The sequence below is a fragment of the Gopherus evgoodei genome, unplaced genomic scaffold, assembly GCF_007399415.2.
Source record: "Gopherus evgoodei ecotype Sinaloan lineage unplaced genomic scaffold, rGopEvg1_v1.p scaffold_95_arrow_ctg1, whole genome shotgun sequence".
In the NCBI taxonomy this organism is placed as follows: Eukaryota; Metazoa; Chordata; order Testudines; family Testudinidae; genus Gopherus; species Gopherus evgoodei.
The window spans coordinates 66,642-82,348 of record NW_022060116.1 but is presented as its reverse complement, the minus strand read 5'-3'; the positions used below and the strand labels follow the sequence as shown (position 1 = coordinate 82,348).

At 45.1% G+C, this 15,707-nt stretch overlaps 1 protein-coding gene across 5 annotated transcripts in view; it reads left to right on the top strand.

The window, feature by feature from the left end:
- Positions 1-92: 92 nt before the first annotated feature.
- The window catches only part of LOC115644190 (claw keratin-like), a 33,615-nt gene continuing 18,000 nt past the window's right edge, over positions 93-15,707 (top strand). For 3 of the 5 annotated variants that reach the window (XR_003998447.1, XR_003998445.1, XM_030548306.1), the window contains exon 1: positions 93-196. Coding sequence is in view for 1 of the 5 variants with exons in the window: in XM_030548306.1 (XP_030404166.1) it covers positions 194-196 (3 nt within the window). In the remaining 4 variants the exon portion in view is untranslated. Of the gene's footprint in view, positions 197-350; positions 387-2,329; positions 2,351-15,707 lie in introns of those variants that run through there. The other 2 variants (XR_003998448.1, XR_003998446.1) reach the window with 2 other exon arrangements.

Below are 15,707 nucleotides of genomic sequence, written 5' to 3'. Positions count from 1 at the left end.
ACAGCAGCTGCATAATGGAGAAGCTTTTCGAACTTCTGCTTTTATTGCGCTTTTTTTCAGTTGAGAGAAGTACTTCCAAAAGGTGACAGATGGACTGGAGTGCCAAACTCTACAGCTGCAAGAAAGAACTCAGAGAACTGTGAGAAAGATACCATTTTGGAGCTGGGGATAGGATACGGCTCTCCATAAAACGATGGTAATCTAGTCTTCCTACTCTGCTTTCTTTCTTTATTCTCTATTCTGACAATTTCCTACTCCCCTTTATGTCTTATTCAAATATATACTACCTCATACTATTGGTCATCTGGTTTAATTGTTCTTCCATTCGTGATCTTTTCATATTACCAAAGGTTCATCCCACAGCATCTCATCCTTCACCAAGAATTCCATTTTCCTCTCTGCTGGGCTTCTTGCTGGGCTCACTCAACTGCATTGTCTTACAAGACGTCACTTTCTTGTCTGCTCATGGATGGAGAGGTGGTTTCTGGCAGAGTACAGGTTCCAAGACTTAACTCAAACCCTTTGTACAAAACAGCACTGCTTCCTTTCCCTCTCCACCATCCCTCCCCTTGACCAATCAGCAAATCTGCTCTAGGCAGCGCTTTGACAACCCTTTGATGACAGCCACATGTGCTACTGATGCCACCCATAACCACCAGCTGGCTCACACAATGTTAAGATGAAAGACAACTGAAGAGTGCAACATGCATATCACCCCTGTGAGGCTGCAATTCATCCAAAGGAGGACTTACAAAGGCACTCAAGTTTGTGTAAGCAGAGTCAGGATGAGCTCTCCCCTGACCTCTGGTGGTGAATTATGGGAAGTGCGGAAAGAAGGCCAGGAAATGTGAACTCTCAAATATTTGCATGGGCACACCCAGCAAGGCAGCCTGGGATGGTTATTTTGACAGCTGGGCTCCCCAATTTCTTTGTTATTGGGGCAGGAGGAAAAGAAATGGGATGCCGCATTGTTTCCTTCCTTTATTAAAAGGATTTGGCTACACTCAGACTCCGTGCTTGCGAGAGGGGAAGTATGCCTCCTAGAGCACTCAGGGGGTGTGGTATGTAAGTGTCCCAGGTCACTCGGTGGGGACTCGAGCCGGTTATGCATTGTGTTATTGAAACGGAATCCCTGGATACTCAACCTGGCCCTTGTTGCTGCCAACTCAGAGGGGCAGAAGGTTACATTTGTTTGGTAACTAATTAGGACCTCTCCACAAAGAGCATCTCAGAACCTCAAGGCAGTCCTAGGAACTGTATAAAAGTGTTCACGACTCAGCACTTTTACACTTTCTCGGACTTCATCTCCTCGGTGATTCGGGTACGTCCAGCTTGACAATTTCTTTCTAACCACACAGATATCACAGTAGGGCTTCTTTCAGTTTAAGCGGAGTCTTGCATGTACTCACTGTGATCTTTATCAGGGATCAGGGTGTTCTTCCTTAACTATCCTGTGTAATTGTTCAGTTTCAAGGGCTGGTGGATTGATAGGAAACATATTCCCTGTTAACTGGATAAAGAATTAGGACATTTAAATCTTTTCAGTAACTTTAGAAAGTCCCTTAGCCATTTTTCACTTAGCTGGATTAGGAAAAATCTTTCCCAGGTTAGTCCGGAAAGGGTCAATTCGGTGGTCTTCTACTTGACTCTGAAGCAGCTATTACTCCTCATACTGGAGAGAGAATGGATAAAGTTCTCAAGTGGTGTGATCCAATCTAGCAATTGCTATGTTCTCCTGAGCAGAAATACCCATTGAAGGTGCTTCTCCTCAGATGGTGTAATTTAGTGTAGCTGCAGGTCAGTGGACCTGAACCCATTTTAGCCCAGCTGAGGAGCTTGTCCTAAGTGATTTCTTTGGAGAAAAGCCAAATCTCTGTTTCTTCATCAGCAAGTTTTGGTAACTCCCAAGATTTGGAAACTCAAAGAGCCACCTTCTGACACCAGAATCGACTGGTTTGCACGCAGAGGTTAAATCCTCAAAGGAAAGGATGTGATTACCATGATCCCAGAAATGTTCTCTTTGATAAATATCTAAAATAGATCCAGAATGCCAGGTGTCCATCATTATTCCAGTCAGTGTTTTTCAGACAAAGTCATTGAGAGGGACACAAAGGGGCGAGTTGGCTGGGAAGTTTACTGTGAGTGGACAAGAGGTGTAGAAAGAGGATAAAGGAACAAACACATGACCACACCCATGCAGACTAAATGCACTCCTCCTCGCTCTCTCGGGCCCCATGCAAACCTCGCTACAGTTGTAACTCAGCTTTGAAGCCTTTCTTCCACCAGCACTTCTACCTTCTCTTACTCTAGTCCCTATTGTGTGTTGCAGGTTTACCTCCATCCCAGAAAGATAACTTTCTCCAGCCTGTGCTATCCAGAATGCGTGGTAGCCCAACCCAGTGCAGTTACTGACAGCTGCAATGAGCCATGCATTAGGCAGTGCCCTGACTCCGAAGTGGTGATCAAACCCTCACCGGTTGTTGTGACCCTCCCTGGACCAATTCTTCGTAATTTCCCTCAGCAGAGTGAAGTGGCAGCCATAGGAGCACCTGTGGTTGGAGCTGGTTTGGGGGGCTCATTCTGTTTGGGGGGATTGTACGGCTATGGAGGTCATTACGGAGGATTGTATGGTTTAGGGAGATTAGGTGGTTACAGGGGCCTTTACGGTTATGGGGGATTGTTGGGCTATGGGGGACACTGCGGTTACCCAGGCCTTTATGGTTTCGGCGGATTATGGGGATATGGGGGATGTGGCCGTAGGTCTCTTGGATATTGTGGGCCATGTTAAAACCAGCAGGAACATCCATGGAAGCAGGAAAAAACAGGAAATGAAGGGCAAGATACAGATTCACCCTGATCTTTTGGGCATGGCTTTCAGAAGTGCTGGGCAAACGTGGCTCCAGCTGAACTCAGTGGGTGCTGTGTGTGCTCAGCACCTTGGGCTGACAGCCGTGCTGCATTTCTAATGTTACGCTTTGTGACTCTTTCTGCAAATGCTTTCCCATCCATGTGCGGATTCTTTTATTTGCATGTGGACTCATTCTGAATTACACGTAGGCTGTTTACACTAACCCTGCAGTGTGAAGGAAACAGGGGCCTTAAGATAGGCATCATTTACTTTTATTATCACTTTAAGTCCTTTTAGCACCACATTTCTATCCTTTAGCGGCTCACTTTGACCTTTGCGTGGCAGATGTCTAACAGAGAAGCTGCTTAGTCCTCTGCTTCTATTTTCCTTTCTCTCATTTCCACCAACTGGGGTAAAACAAGGAACTTAAAATACTTTCAATGGGGACTTGTTTGTCAATCTCTGCAGCTGCAGTCAGAAGAACATACACCCCGTTGAAGTATGAAATTGGTCAGAGCCCTTCTTGAAACATTGGAAATGCATTCTTTCTGCTCTGTAGTATTTCTTCCTGTAACTGTGTATTACCAATTTCATTTGCATTAAAACTCTGCTGCATCATATCAGTCTTCTGGGTCTCCTTGCTCCTCCACACTTGCTTAAAAATGTAGGGGGAAATTGCTCACTGTGGAGCTGGCACCACCGCGCACTTCTCAAGTTGTAATTTTCAAAGCTCTGCAGTAACAGGAGAATCCAGCCCTTGGAGTGGTTGATAGCAGTCTGCAGCCCTGAGTACCAGGGTGGGGTTCCTCCTTGCATAACCTGTTTTAGCCAAAGAATCTTTTCTTGCAAAGACTTAGACAGGTTTTCAATTAAGAAGATAAGTTTTTCCTTTGATTTCAAGAAGGCCAATCATCACATGGTTCACAATAAAAGTCAGTGAGAATCTTTGCAGGACAGCAACCCAGGCTTTCGTAAGGAAAAGAAAAGTGGCCTTCTGGAAAGCTAAGTACTGTGTCCACTGGATCCCCTTTGTCCACATGTTTGTTGACCCCTTCAAAGAACTCTAATAGATTAGTAAGACACGATTTCCCTTTACAGAAACCATGTTGACTTTTGCCCAACAATTTATGTTCTTCTAGGTGTCTGATAATTTTATTCTTTACTATTGTTTCAACAAATTTGCCCTGTACTGACATGAGACTTACCGGTTTGTAATTGCCAGGATCACTTCTAGAGCCCTTATTAAATATTGGCATTACATTAGCTATCTTCCTGTCATTGGGTACAGAAGCCGATTTAAAAAAAGGTTACCAACCCTAGTTAATAGCTCCACAACTTCACATTTGAACTTCACAGAACTCTTGGGTGAATGCCATCTGGTCCCAGTGACTTGTTACTAAGTTTATCAATTAATTCCAAAACCTCCTCTAGTGACACTTCAGTCTGTGACAGTTCCTGAGCTTTGTCACCTAGAAAGGCCGGCTCAGGTTTGGGAATCTCTCTAAGATCCTCAGCCATGAAGACTGAAGCAAAGAATTTGTTTAGTTTCTCCGCAAGACTTTATCATCTTCAAGCTCTCGATCATCCAGGGGCCCCACTGGTTGTTTAGCAGGCTTCCTGCTTCTGATGTACTTAAAAAACATTTTTGTTATTACTTTTGGAGTTTTTGGCTTCAAACTCTCTTTGGCTTTCCTTATTACATTTTTACTCATAATTTGGCAGTGTTCATGCTCCTTTCTATTTACCTCATTAAGATTTGACTTCTACTTTTTAAAAGATGCCTTTTTCTCTCTCACTGCTTCTTTTACATGGTCGTTAATCCATGGTGGCTCTTTTTTAGTTCTTTCACTGTGTTTCTTAATTTGGGGTATATATTTAAGTTGGGCCTCTATTATGGTGTCTTTAAATAGCGTCCATGAAGCTTTCAGGGATTTCACTTTAGTCACTATATGCAGTGATCCTTGGGTCTGTGAAGCATCCGGTGTGAAGAGAGCACCCCGGTGTGAGGACACCCTCTCCCTGTCCTAAGTGTCCATGACAAGACTGCGGGTTGAGTCCCTCGGGAATTCTGGGCTCACCATTGTCATGGTTACAAGGTGTCAGGGTTCCCTCCCATCTCTTAACTCCAAGGTACAGATGTGGGGACCTGCATGAAAGACCCCTAAGCTTATATTCCACCAGCTTAGGTTAAAAGGCTCTTACATAAATTAAGTTGTCCGGGATAAAAGGGAAGGTCCTTTCCTGGATTGAGAACTGGTTAAAAGACAGGGAACAAAGGGTAGGAATTAATGGTAAATTCTCCGAATGGAGAGGGGTAACGAGTGGTGTTCCCCAAGGGTCTGTCCTAGGACCAGCCCTATTCAACTTATTCATAAATGATCTGGAGAAAGGGGTAAAAGTGAGGTGGCAAAGTTTGCAGATGCTACTAAAGTGCTCAAGATAGCTAGGACCAAAGCAGAGTGTGAAGAACTTCAAAAGATCTCCCAAAACTAGGTGATTGGGCAACAAACTGGCAAATGAAATGTAATGTGGCTAAATGCAAAGTAATGCACATTGGAAAAAATCACCCCAACTATACATACAATATGATGGGGGCTAATTTAGCTACAACAAATCAAAAAGATCTTGGAGTCATCATGGATAGTTCTCTGAAGACATCCCCCTGGTGTGCAGAGATGGTCAAAAAAGCAAACAGGATGTTAGGAATAATTAAAGAGGGGATAGAGAATAAGATGGAGAATATATTATTGCCCTTGTATAAATCGATGGTACGCCCACATCTTGAATACTGCGTATAGATGTGGTCTCCTCATCTCAAAAAAGATACACTGGCACTAGAGAAGGTTGAGAGAAGGGCAACTAAAAGGATTAGGGGTTTGGAACGGGTCTGTAAGGGTGCGGACTCATTCCTGCGGCACATCCTGCTGGTCTCTCAGGGAATTAGCTCATTCCAGTTCTGGAGTGCCCTCTTCAGGCCTCTCAGTGATCCGCCTGCCCTCTGGCCCCATGTCCCTCCCAGGACCCCGGTGCCCTGTTAGCTGCGGTGCTGCCCCTGAGCACTACCCCCTTTCTCTCAGGGTCTCCCCACCCACTATCCCCACCTCACCTCAGTATCAGGCTACTTCCAGTCATCATCTAGCCCCATGCCCTGGGGCAGACTGCAGTATCAGCCACTCATCAGTGGCAAGGGGGGTTTGGACCTGCTGCCTTGGCCTACCCCTGGCTGCCTTCTGCAACCCCCAGTACTTGTTGCCCTGTGCTAGGCCACAGTCTAGGACTTTCCAAGCTGCAGCTTCCCAACTCCTCTGCCTTGCCCCAGCCCTGCTCCACTCAGGTACCCTGTCTCTAGCTCCCTGCAAGCAGGCCCTTCTCCTTCTACAGGCAGAGGCAGACTGGCTGGGCCTCTGGCTCACAGCCTTTTCTAGGGGCCAGCGGGCCTGACTGGGGCATGGCCCCAGCTGAGCCTACTTTCCCCCAATCAGCCCAGGCTTTTAGAGCTGCAGCCCTCTGCAGGGCTGCTTTTCAACCCCTCGGGCAGAAGCGGGTAACCACCCTGCCCCAGGGTCCCATGTGAGGAGAGCTTAAAGAGGCTAGGACTTTTCAGCTTGGAAAAGAGGAGACTGAAAGGGGATATGATAGAGGTGTATAAAATCATGAGTGACATGGAGAAAGTAGATAAGGAAAAGTTATTTACTTATTCCCATAGTACAAAAACTAGGGGCCAGCAAATGAAATTAATGGGCAGCAGGTTTAAAAGAAATAAAAGGAAGTTCTTCTTCACACAGTGCCCAGTCAACTTGTGGAACTCCTTGCCTGAGGAGGTTGGGAAGGCCAGGATTATAACAGGGTTTAAAAGAGAACTGGATAACCTACATGAATTTAAGTCCATTAATGGCTATTAGGCAGGATGGATAAGGAATGGTGTCCCTAGCCTCTGTTTGTCAGAGGGTGGGGATGGATGGCAGGAGAGAGATCACTTGATGATTACCTGTGAGGTACACTCCCTCTGGGGCACCTGCCATTGGCCACTGTCGGTAGAGGATACTGGGCTAGATGGACCTTTGGTCTGACCCAGTACGGCCGTTCTTATGTTCATGTTCTTAACCAAATAGGTAACCAAGGTGAGCACACACCAGACCTTTGGGGTTTTAGGGCAGATTCTTAAAAACAGAACTTGATTATAAAGAAAAAAGTAAAAGAAGCACCTCTGTAAAATCAGATGGAAGGTAATTTTAAAGGGTGATAAGATTTAAAACACAGAGGATTCCCCTCTAGACAAAACTTGAAAGTGACCAAAAAAAAACAGGAATAAACCTCCCTCTTAGCACAGTGAAAATTCACAAGCTAAAACAAAAGATAATCTAATGCATTTCCTTGCTATTACTTACTATTTCTATAATATCAGATGTATCATTTCAGTAGGAGCTGGCTTCCTTGCTTGGTCTCCTCTTTGTCTCAGAGAGAACAACACCACACACAGCACAAAGCAAAAACCTTCCCTCTCAGATTTGAAAGTATCTTCTCCCCTTACCGGTCCTTTTGGTCAAGCATCAAGCAGGTTATCTGAGTTTCTTAACCCTTTACAGGTAAAGGAGGGATTTTATGCTACCCTTAGCTGTGTGTTCATGACACAAGGTCTCTGCCACACAGGAGAGTGGAAGGTGAGCCCTCAAGGTCAGGCAGCCGCTGGATAAAGGGAGTGGGAGCGATGACTCAGATTCTCAGCTAGGCAATTCCACTGGGGGAGCTTATCAACCAGGAAAGTTCCCCATGACCTTGAGACCATACCCTACTCATATAGAGGTTACATCCTACCAAGGAAACTAACATTATTAATGCTATCCCAGCCATCTTCTTAGAGACAGGATAATTTTGGGGACAAAGAGAGTAACAAGAATTCAAAAGAGCTCGTTAGGTCCCTCAATCCTTCTTTCTTGCTTTCTTTCAAGACATCTTGCTTCACAAACACGTGCAGTGACATTCCACACACCGTGCACAACAGCTGTAACAAGCCAGACATAAGGCAGTGCGCTGACTCTACAGTGCTGATCCAATCACCACTGTCATGTCCTTCCCAGGAGCAATTCTAGGCTCTTTCCCTCAGGAAAGCAGAGTGGAATCTTCGGGTGCAGCTGACACTGGAGGTGGCGATGGGGGCACATGTGCTGATAGAGGTTTCTAATGTTATGGAGGATTATTGTAACCGGTGTGCCAGTGGTTATGGGAGATTATAGTGTTATGGAGGCCAATACGGTTAGGACGAGCTCCCTTGGTCCCAGGGGCCTATATGGTTGTTGGGGAAAACAGGGCTGGGGGGTTGAGAATGGGGTCATAGGGACCATAAATGGAAATTGTAAACCACATGGCTCACCAGGCATCTCCATGGGAACAGGAAGAAGCAGGAAATGAACAGCAAGATACAGATTCACCTCTGATCCCATAGGCCTGGCTTTGAGAAGGGTTTGAGTGCACCAAACTCCATGTGAAATAATGAGAGAGCTGCATTTCATCAGCACCTCTGCAAATATTCCTCATGTTTGCCATGTTACCATTGATCGGTTTCATCTAATGCCTTCCTGGTTATGGGTTTCCTCTGTTATCACCCCACCGGGCCTGATTCTCAACTACACAATGGGTATTACACCACACTGTAAAGTGCAAAGGAGGCAGGGGCCATAAGGTGGATGTTACCTACATCTACCATGACTTGATGTGAGTGCCTCTTTCCCATGCCAGAGCACTGTCAAAGGCTTTAGTGTCAATGAGAATTCAGCCTGGTGATCTCCTCTCCATGGATATGGACGTTTCTTTCTGCCTTTTGACTTTCTAACAGCAGCTGCATAAAGTTAATGCAAAGGAGGTGTCAAGCAGACACATTGACTTTTATTTTTGAAACTGGGTTCTTTTGAATGAGTTGCGTGTGTTTGGGGGAACGGGAATGGGAAGAGGAAGGGGAAGGGGAAGCAGAAGGGGGGCCAGGAACCACTCTGGGTCAGGTCCACTGTTCATGTGGGCCTGGACTCCCCACCACTCCTCTTACCCATGAGGCTCTACCCTCGTCTGGGCCAGAAGCAGGAGCAGGGTCAGACTAAGAAGCACACAGGCAGCTGTGGGGAACCTTGAGCCCACCATCTGCCATGGATGGGGTGCGGGATTCGGGGCTACAGGCTGGGGTCTGCTTTTTAAGCCCCCCAACTCTGGCAGATGGGGGTGATGGGCTCCCTGTTCTGGCTCCAGCTTTGGTTTGGCCAGGGGGGCGGGGCTTTGGGGAATAGGAGGGGCAGGAGTGGGACCACATTGGGGATGGGTCCTCGTAGCCCTTCCACTATTAGGAAGAGTCTGTTACCGTTGGCCTACAGTGAAGTATGTGATCTTGTGGCCACTTTTCTATTCCTTATGAAAACCTGCAAAGACTCTCAGAGACTCTTAACACAAACCATATGATTGATCTTCTTGAACTAAAGGGAACGTAATGAAGAGAAAATGTGTCACTAAGTTTTTGGAGGAAAAGATTCTATCTACCAGGGCTTTGAAAATACAACTGCAGAAGTGCCAGCGGCACAAGGAGGAATTTCATCCAACACGATTTTTAAGCAAGAGGGAGGAACAAGGAGAACCAGAAGACTGATATTATGATGCAACAGAGTTTTAATGTGAATGAAATTAGCAGTACACAGTTACAGAAAGAAATAATACAGAGCAGAAAGCATATATTTCCAGTGTTTCAAGAAGATTTGTGACCCATCACATGCCTCAGTGGGGCTCATTTCAGACACGATGATCTGTTTGCTTTGTTACAGCTGCAGAGATTGAGAAAGAAGTCCCCTTTGTAACCATTATGAGATCTTTGTCTTATTCCAGTTGGTGGGAAATGAGACGGAAGCAAAATAGACTAGCAGCCTTTCCATTAGACATCTGGCCAGAGCAAAGATCAAGGTGAGGCACTAAAGGTACATACTGATGGAAAGGTAGAAAATGTGGGTGCCTAAAAGGGACTTAAGTGATACTAAACTAAATGCTGCCTATTTGAAGGCTGCTGTTCCTTCACCCTGCGGGGTCCGTGTAAACAGCCTCGCGTGTAATCGAGAATGAGTCCACATGTGAAAGAGAGAATCAGCACACGGGTGGGAAAGCCTTGGCAGAAAGAGTCCTAAAGCGTAACATAGAATGCAGCATAGCTGTCAGGCCAAGGTGCTGAGCACACAGAGCTCCCACTGGGTTCCAGCTGGAGCCTGTTTGCCCAGCACGTCTGAAAGCCATGCCCATAGGCTCAGGGTGAATCTGTATCTTGCTGTTCATTTCCTGGTTCTTCCTTCTTTTACGGGTGTCCTGCGGGGTTTAACATGGCCCACAATATCCACCAAGAGACCTACGGCCATATCCCCCAAACCCCCATAATCCTCCAGAACCATAAAGGACCGGGTAACGTGCAGTGTCCCCCATAACCCAATAATCCCCCATAACCGTAAAGACCTGGGTAACCACAGTATCCCCCATGGCCCAATAATCCCCATGACCATAATGGCCGCTATATCCACCTAACCCTCCCTAAACCATACAACCCTCCATAAAGGCCTCCATGGCCGCGCAATCCCCCCCAAAACCAAATGAGCCCCCCAAACCGGCTCCCACCACAGGTGCTCCTACAGCTGCTACTTCACTCTGCTGAGGGAAATTGCTGAGAATTGGTCCGGGGATGGTCACAACAACAGGTGAGGGTCTGATCAGCACTTCAGAGTCAGGGCACTGCCTAACGCACGGCTCGTTGGAGCTGCCAGTAACTGGACTAGGCCGGGCCACCCCGCATTCTGGATACCACAGGCTGGAGACAGTCATCTTTCTGGGGTGGAGGTAAACCTGCAATACACAAGAGGGATGAGAGTAAAGAGAAGGTAGAAAGTGCTGGTGGAAGAAAGGATTCAAAGCTCGGTTACAATGGTAGTGAGGTCAGCATGGGGTCCAAGAGAGAGAGGAGGAGTGGAGTTAGTCTCTTTGTATTTGTTCCTATTTGGTCTTTCTACCTCTCTTGTCCATTTGTCCACTTGCAGTAAGCGTCCCTCCCAACCGGTCCCTTTGAGCCCCTCTCAATGACTTTGTCTGTAAAACACAGACTGGAATAAGAGAGACATGAAATTACATCTCAGGAGAAGCAGCTTCAATGGGTATTTCTGTTCAGGAGAACATAGGAATTACTCAACCGGAGCACTCCACTTGTCAACTTCATCTGTCTCTTGTCTCCAGTACTGAGGAGTAACAGCTGCTACAGAATAAAGTAGAAGACTACTGAATTGGACCTTTCTGGACTAACCTAGGAAAGTTTCTTCCAAATCACCTAAGTGAAAAAAGGTTAGGGACTTTCTAAAGTTACTGAAAAGATTTCAGTGCCCTAAATCTATTTCAGTTAATAGGTAATATGTTTCCCAATTGTTCTTCAAGTCTCTCCTTTAGCTTAAGCTCATGAATCCACCAGCGCCTGCAACTTACTAATGACACAAGATAGTTATGGAAGATCTCCGTGATCCCTGATAAAAATCACAGCGATAACATGCAAGATTCCATCTTAATTGAAAAGAGGCCCTACTGTGATATTTCTGGGGTTAGAAAGAGATTCAGTGGAATTGGACTTACCTAGTTCACCAAGGAAATGAAGTCCAGAGAAGTGTTTAGAAGAGTGCTGTGTGGTGAGCTCTTTTATACAGTTCCTAGGACTGCTTGTAGGATCTGTGATGGTGTTTGTGGAGGAGGTCCTAATTAGTTACCAAACAAACTTGATTGCCTTCATAAATCCTCTTTTTGATGGAGCTGTTTTCCTCAGCGTTGGTGATTATTGGGCTAATCTCAGCCTCAGAGGGTGTGACATGCATGTTGCACTCTTCAGTTGTCTTTCATCTTAAAATTTTTTAGGCCAACTGCGTTTCTTTTTTCATTCCAATGACGTTATTGTTGCTGCAATGAGAATGAAGGTCAAGGTGATTCTGAGCGGCATCAGTAGCACAAGTGGGTGTCTTGAAAGGAATCCAGTTTGGTTCTTTCAATTCATGCTGGTCATGGTTAGGGGCATTGGGCAGTTCATTCTAAATGTTTCATTTTTCTCCATTCTCACCACCTCTGTTCCTAGCAGGTCAGATCCAGTCCCCTTTGAATCAATGGGAATCATTCAATTGCCTCCAGTATATTTTCTGTCAGGACTCTAAGTCCGAAATTCACTCTTTGCCAGGGGGATAGTACAATGCCTATGAACAACAGGTGCCACAGAACTCTCCCTCTGAACAATGTTTGGTCCCATTTTAAACTTTCAAACTCGGTCTTAGCAGGGGCTTAAGCCCTCACAGATTTTAATAAATACCAAATTCAAAACTACATTTGAATGAATATGAAATAGACCCAAAATGTGTGGCTTTAAATCATGACCTGATTAAGGGAATGACATGAAAGACCTTGGCCTATATTTTGTGTATAGTGACTGTGTGACTCATTACAGAGGTGTCTAATCCCCACAACAATATATTGATATTCTAAGAACACAACCCTTTGCATGTGTGAAACACCAATGAGTGTTTGTGAGGGGCTTTGAAATCTTGAGTTCTGAGAATGCTGAAGAACTTCCAGCCTTAGCAACCTCACTCTCTCTGTTTGATAGGCCTACAGAAAGAGATACATTGAGGTGACGGTCAGACACAGGGGTCAGTTGCAGAAACAGAAATACAACCCAGTATTTCTGACGCATCCTGCCACAGGCTGAGCTCTAGGTTGATCCCTGTTATAGCATGTTACAAGACAAGGTTAGTAACATGTCTGATTAAAAAATGTTTGCATCCTTGGATCTCAGCGTCAGGAATAAAAACTTGGCTAATATTGTGATCCACTTGAATGGTGGCTTTTTTATACTTGAGGATAATACTTCTCCAAAGGAATTACAATTTTCCAAAGGCGCAGTAACCTTGTAAATATTAAGTTGGGGTTTATTTTTGACTCTGCCAATAGCTCCCAGTCTGACCTTCACCTGAATGTGCCTCGATTTACCTCTGTAGCAAAAGCTATAATTGTAACTTTCAGGGTGGATTGTCTGAGGCTTCCTCTGATCTAAGCATTTCAAAGCACTTTTTACTGAGATTAGATCTTCCAACACTCAAGATTAGATTCACTTTAAAAATGCATGTCAAGGTCACAAATATCATTCCAGTGCTCAGTCTGTGTTTCCCAGCCTTTGAAATTGGGGCTCTTTGATTTTTGTTCCATGGAACTTTGCATTTTCTTTTTATATATATTTTAAAGTTTAAGGGATGAGGAGGGATAGCTCAGTGGTTTGAGCATTGGCCTGCTAAATCCAGCATTGTTAGTTCCCTCCTTGAGGGGGGCACTTAGAAATCTGGGGTAAAATCAGCACTCGATTCTGCTTGTGAAGACAGGGGGCTGGACTCAATGATCCTTTGGGGTCCCTTCCAGCTCTCTGGCCATGTTAAAGCCAGCAGGAACATCCATGAAAGCAGAATCTTTATTATTCTCATTCAGAAAGAAGGCAATGTTGAAGAGATATGCTACTCTGTACTTCATTCCACAAACCTGGAAGAATTCATTACCATTCTGTCACTGTGACCCATCAGAGAGATGTGATTCCAAGGACAGAAAAAGTAGTGCACAGAGTGTTCTTGTGGAGGACGGGATAGCGGGTTCCTGACTCCCTCATTGGCCTGCCTGCCCTGTCATAATCAGGCTGACCTGCAGTCGTGGACTATTGCCATTGCCTCTGGGGACTGCCAGTCTCAGGATCCTGATTTCTCATTGCCCCTTCACCATTCATTTGGTACTGGGAGAGGGCCATGAAACCCCCCTCACTGACCTTCAGAAAGGGGCCAACAGAACCCTGACATCTACTGACAAATGAGTTCAGTCCAGTATCGCAAGGCGGTGCTTTGGTTTGTAATCCTTCGTGAGTCATCAACACTTGCTGATTAATTTTAAAAAATGGGTTTTTAAATCAAAACAAAACACAAACCCCCACCTCCTACCCTGGTGTGAATCTGCTCTGATCCACTGGCTTCACTGCAGCTACACTAAATTGGACAAGATGAGGATCTGCAGCTAGATTCACTTCTGAACGTGAGAACGTAGCAATTACCATGCGGGAAGGGACAAGTGGTCCATCTAATGTAGTACCTTGTCTCATTAGTATCACTCACAGGCTGTTAGAGAAAGAAACAGAAGAACAATGAATTAGCCCTTTATGGAGGAAACTTAGGGAATTTCTTCCTAAGCCGTTTATCAAAAATTGGGGGTGAGATTTTTTGGAAATCCTTAAGGGATTTGAATGCCCAAGATCCAACTAAAATCAATAGGCTCCAGTGTCACAACTGCATGTTTTTGTCTGACAATCCAGGCCTTAACATCTATACTATGGAGAAACCAACACCTGCAACTCAATAACAGAAAAATAATTGAAAAAACCTCAAACCCTTCCCATTGTTATGAATCACAGACTGTCTGTGCAAGATTCAGTCCTAAATTAAATTCAGTTCAGTCCCTACCACATGGTCTGAATGGTTATGGAGAGAGTGAGTTCAACAGGATTTCTAAAGTTCTCATCGGAGAACTAGATCAAGCTGTTAGAAGGCCCCCGAGTCAGGAGTGTTTTTAGACAGTTTATTAGGCTGCGGGAGGACTTGAGAGGCCCTTTGTTCCTGAAGGCCCAATTAATTAAAAATCAAACTTTGAGTAACTCCTTCAACTGATGTAATTCTTTTCCCTCTGTCTTTTGGAGAATCATTTTCTCGCTAACTCCACATGGTATGGGAGGCATATTAAACCTCTCAGCTCTTTTTCCTCTGAAAACGTTATGGGCCAGCTGCATTCCTGCGATCATTCTCCTGACTTTACTGATGCTGCATTAGGCTATTCGGAAGCCGTGAATGGGAACTGTCCAATGCAGTTCAGGAGCAGTGATGAGCATGCGGTGAGTAAATCACTAGGACTGAGCTTATTGCTGACTCGGCCACTTGCTCCCTGTGTAACCTTCACCTCAATGTGCTTGTCCACCTCCACATGAACCAGATCTCATAGTGATATTATGCTCCATGATCACAGACTCCCTCAAATCAAAGGACTTCAAAGCACTGCAGGCTCTTTAAAGTTGTGTATGCGCATAGGGTTCTATTATTTTAATAACAGGTTTTTTTTGTGGGAATAGATGTCCCCAAATTATGGATTAGGATTCAAGGATTCTAACAATGATTTTTTTGGTGGCCTCTGACAAACCCTTCTCTCAGTCTCTACCTCCCAGAGCTCTTCACTCAGAGCCTGGAGGGTGGGTTGGGAACTCACTGGCTGCTTACAGAGTCCCAGGCTCCTGCTTTCCCATCCAGGTAGGAGCGACCTGTAGAGCAAATAAGGCAGCGGTCACACATGTCCCCAGATATGATGCCTTGAGCCTCCAAGGACACAGAGACACTCTAAGCTAGGCTAGATGAAGTGCATTCCTGCAAGCTGATGGAACTGTTCCCTTTTACACTGCTTCAGTGTCTACCTTTAAACTTCAAAATAGATATAAAAGGAAAATGAGAAGATACAAGGAATAAAAATCAAAAAGCCCCAATCTGGAAGGCTGGGAATCCCAAACTGAGCACTGGAGTGACACCTGAGACCTTGACATGCATTTTTAAAGTGAATCTAATCTTCAGTGTGGGAACATTTAATCCCAGTCAAAAGTTATTACTACTTTAGTCATTCATCTCTTTGGCTGTATAACACTTGATGAGCGTTTGTGAAGCACTTTGAAATGCTTAGATCAGAGAAAGCCTCATGCAATCCACCCTGAATGTTACAGTTATACGTGTTTGCTATGGAGGTCAAGGGAGGCACATTC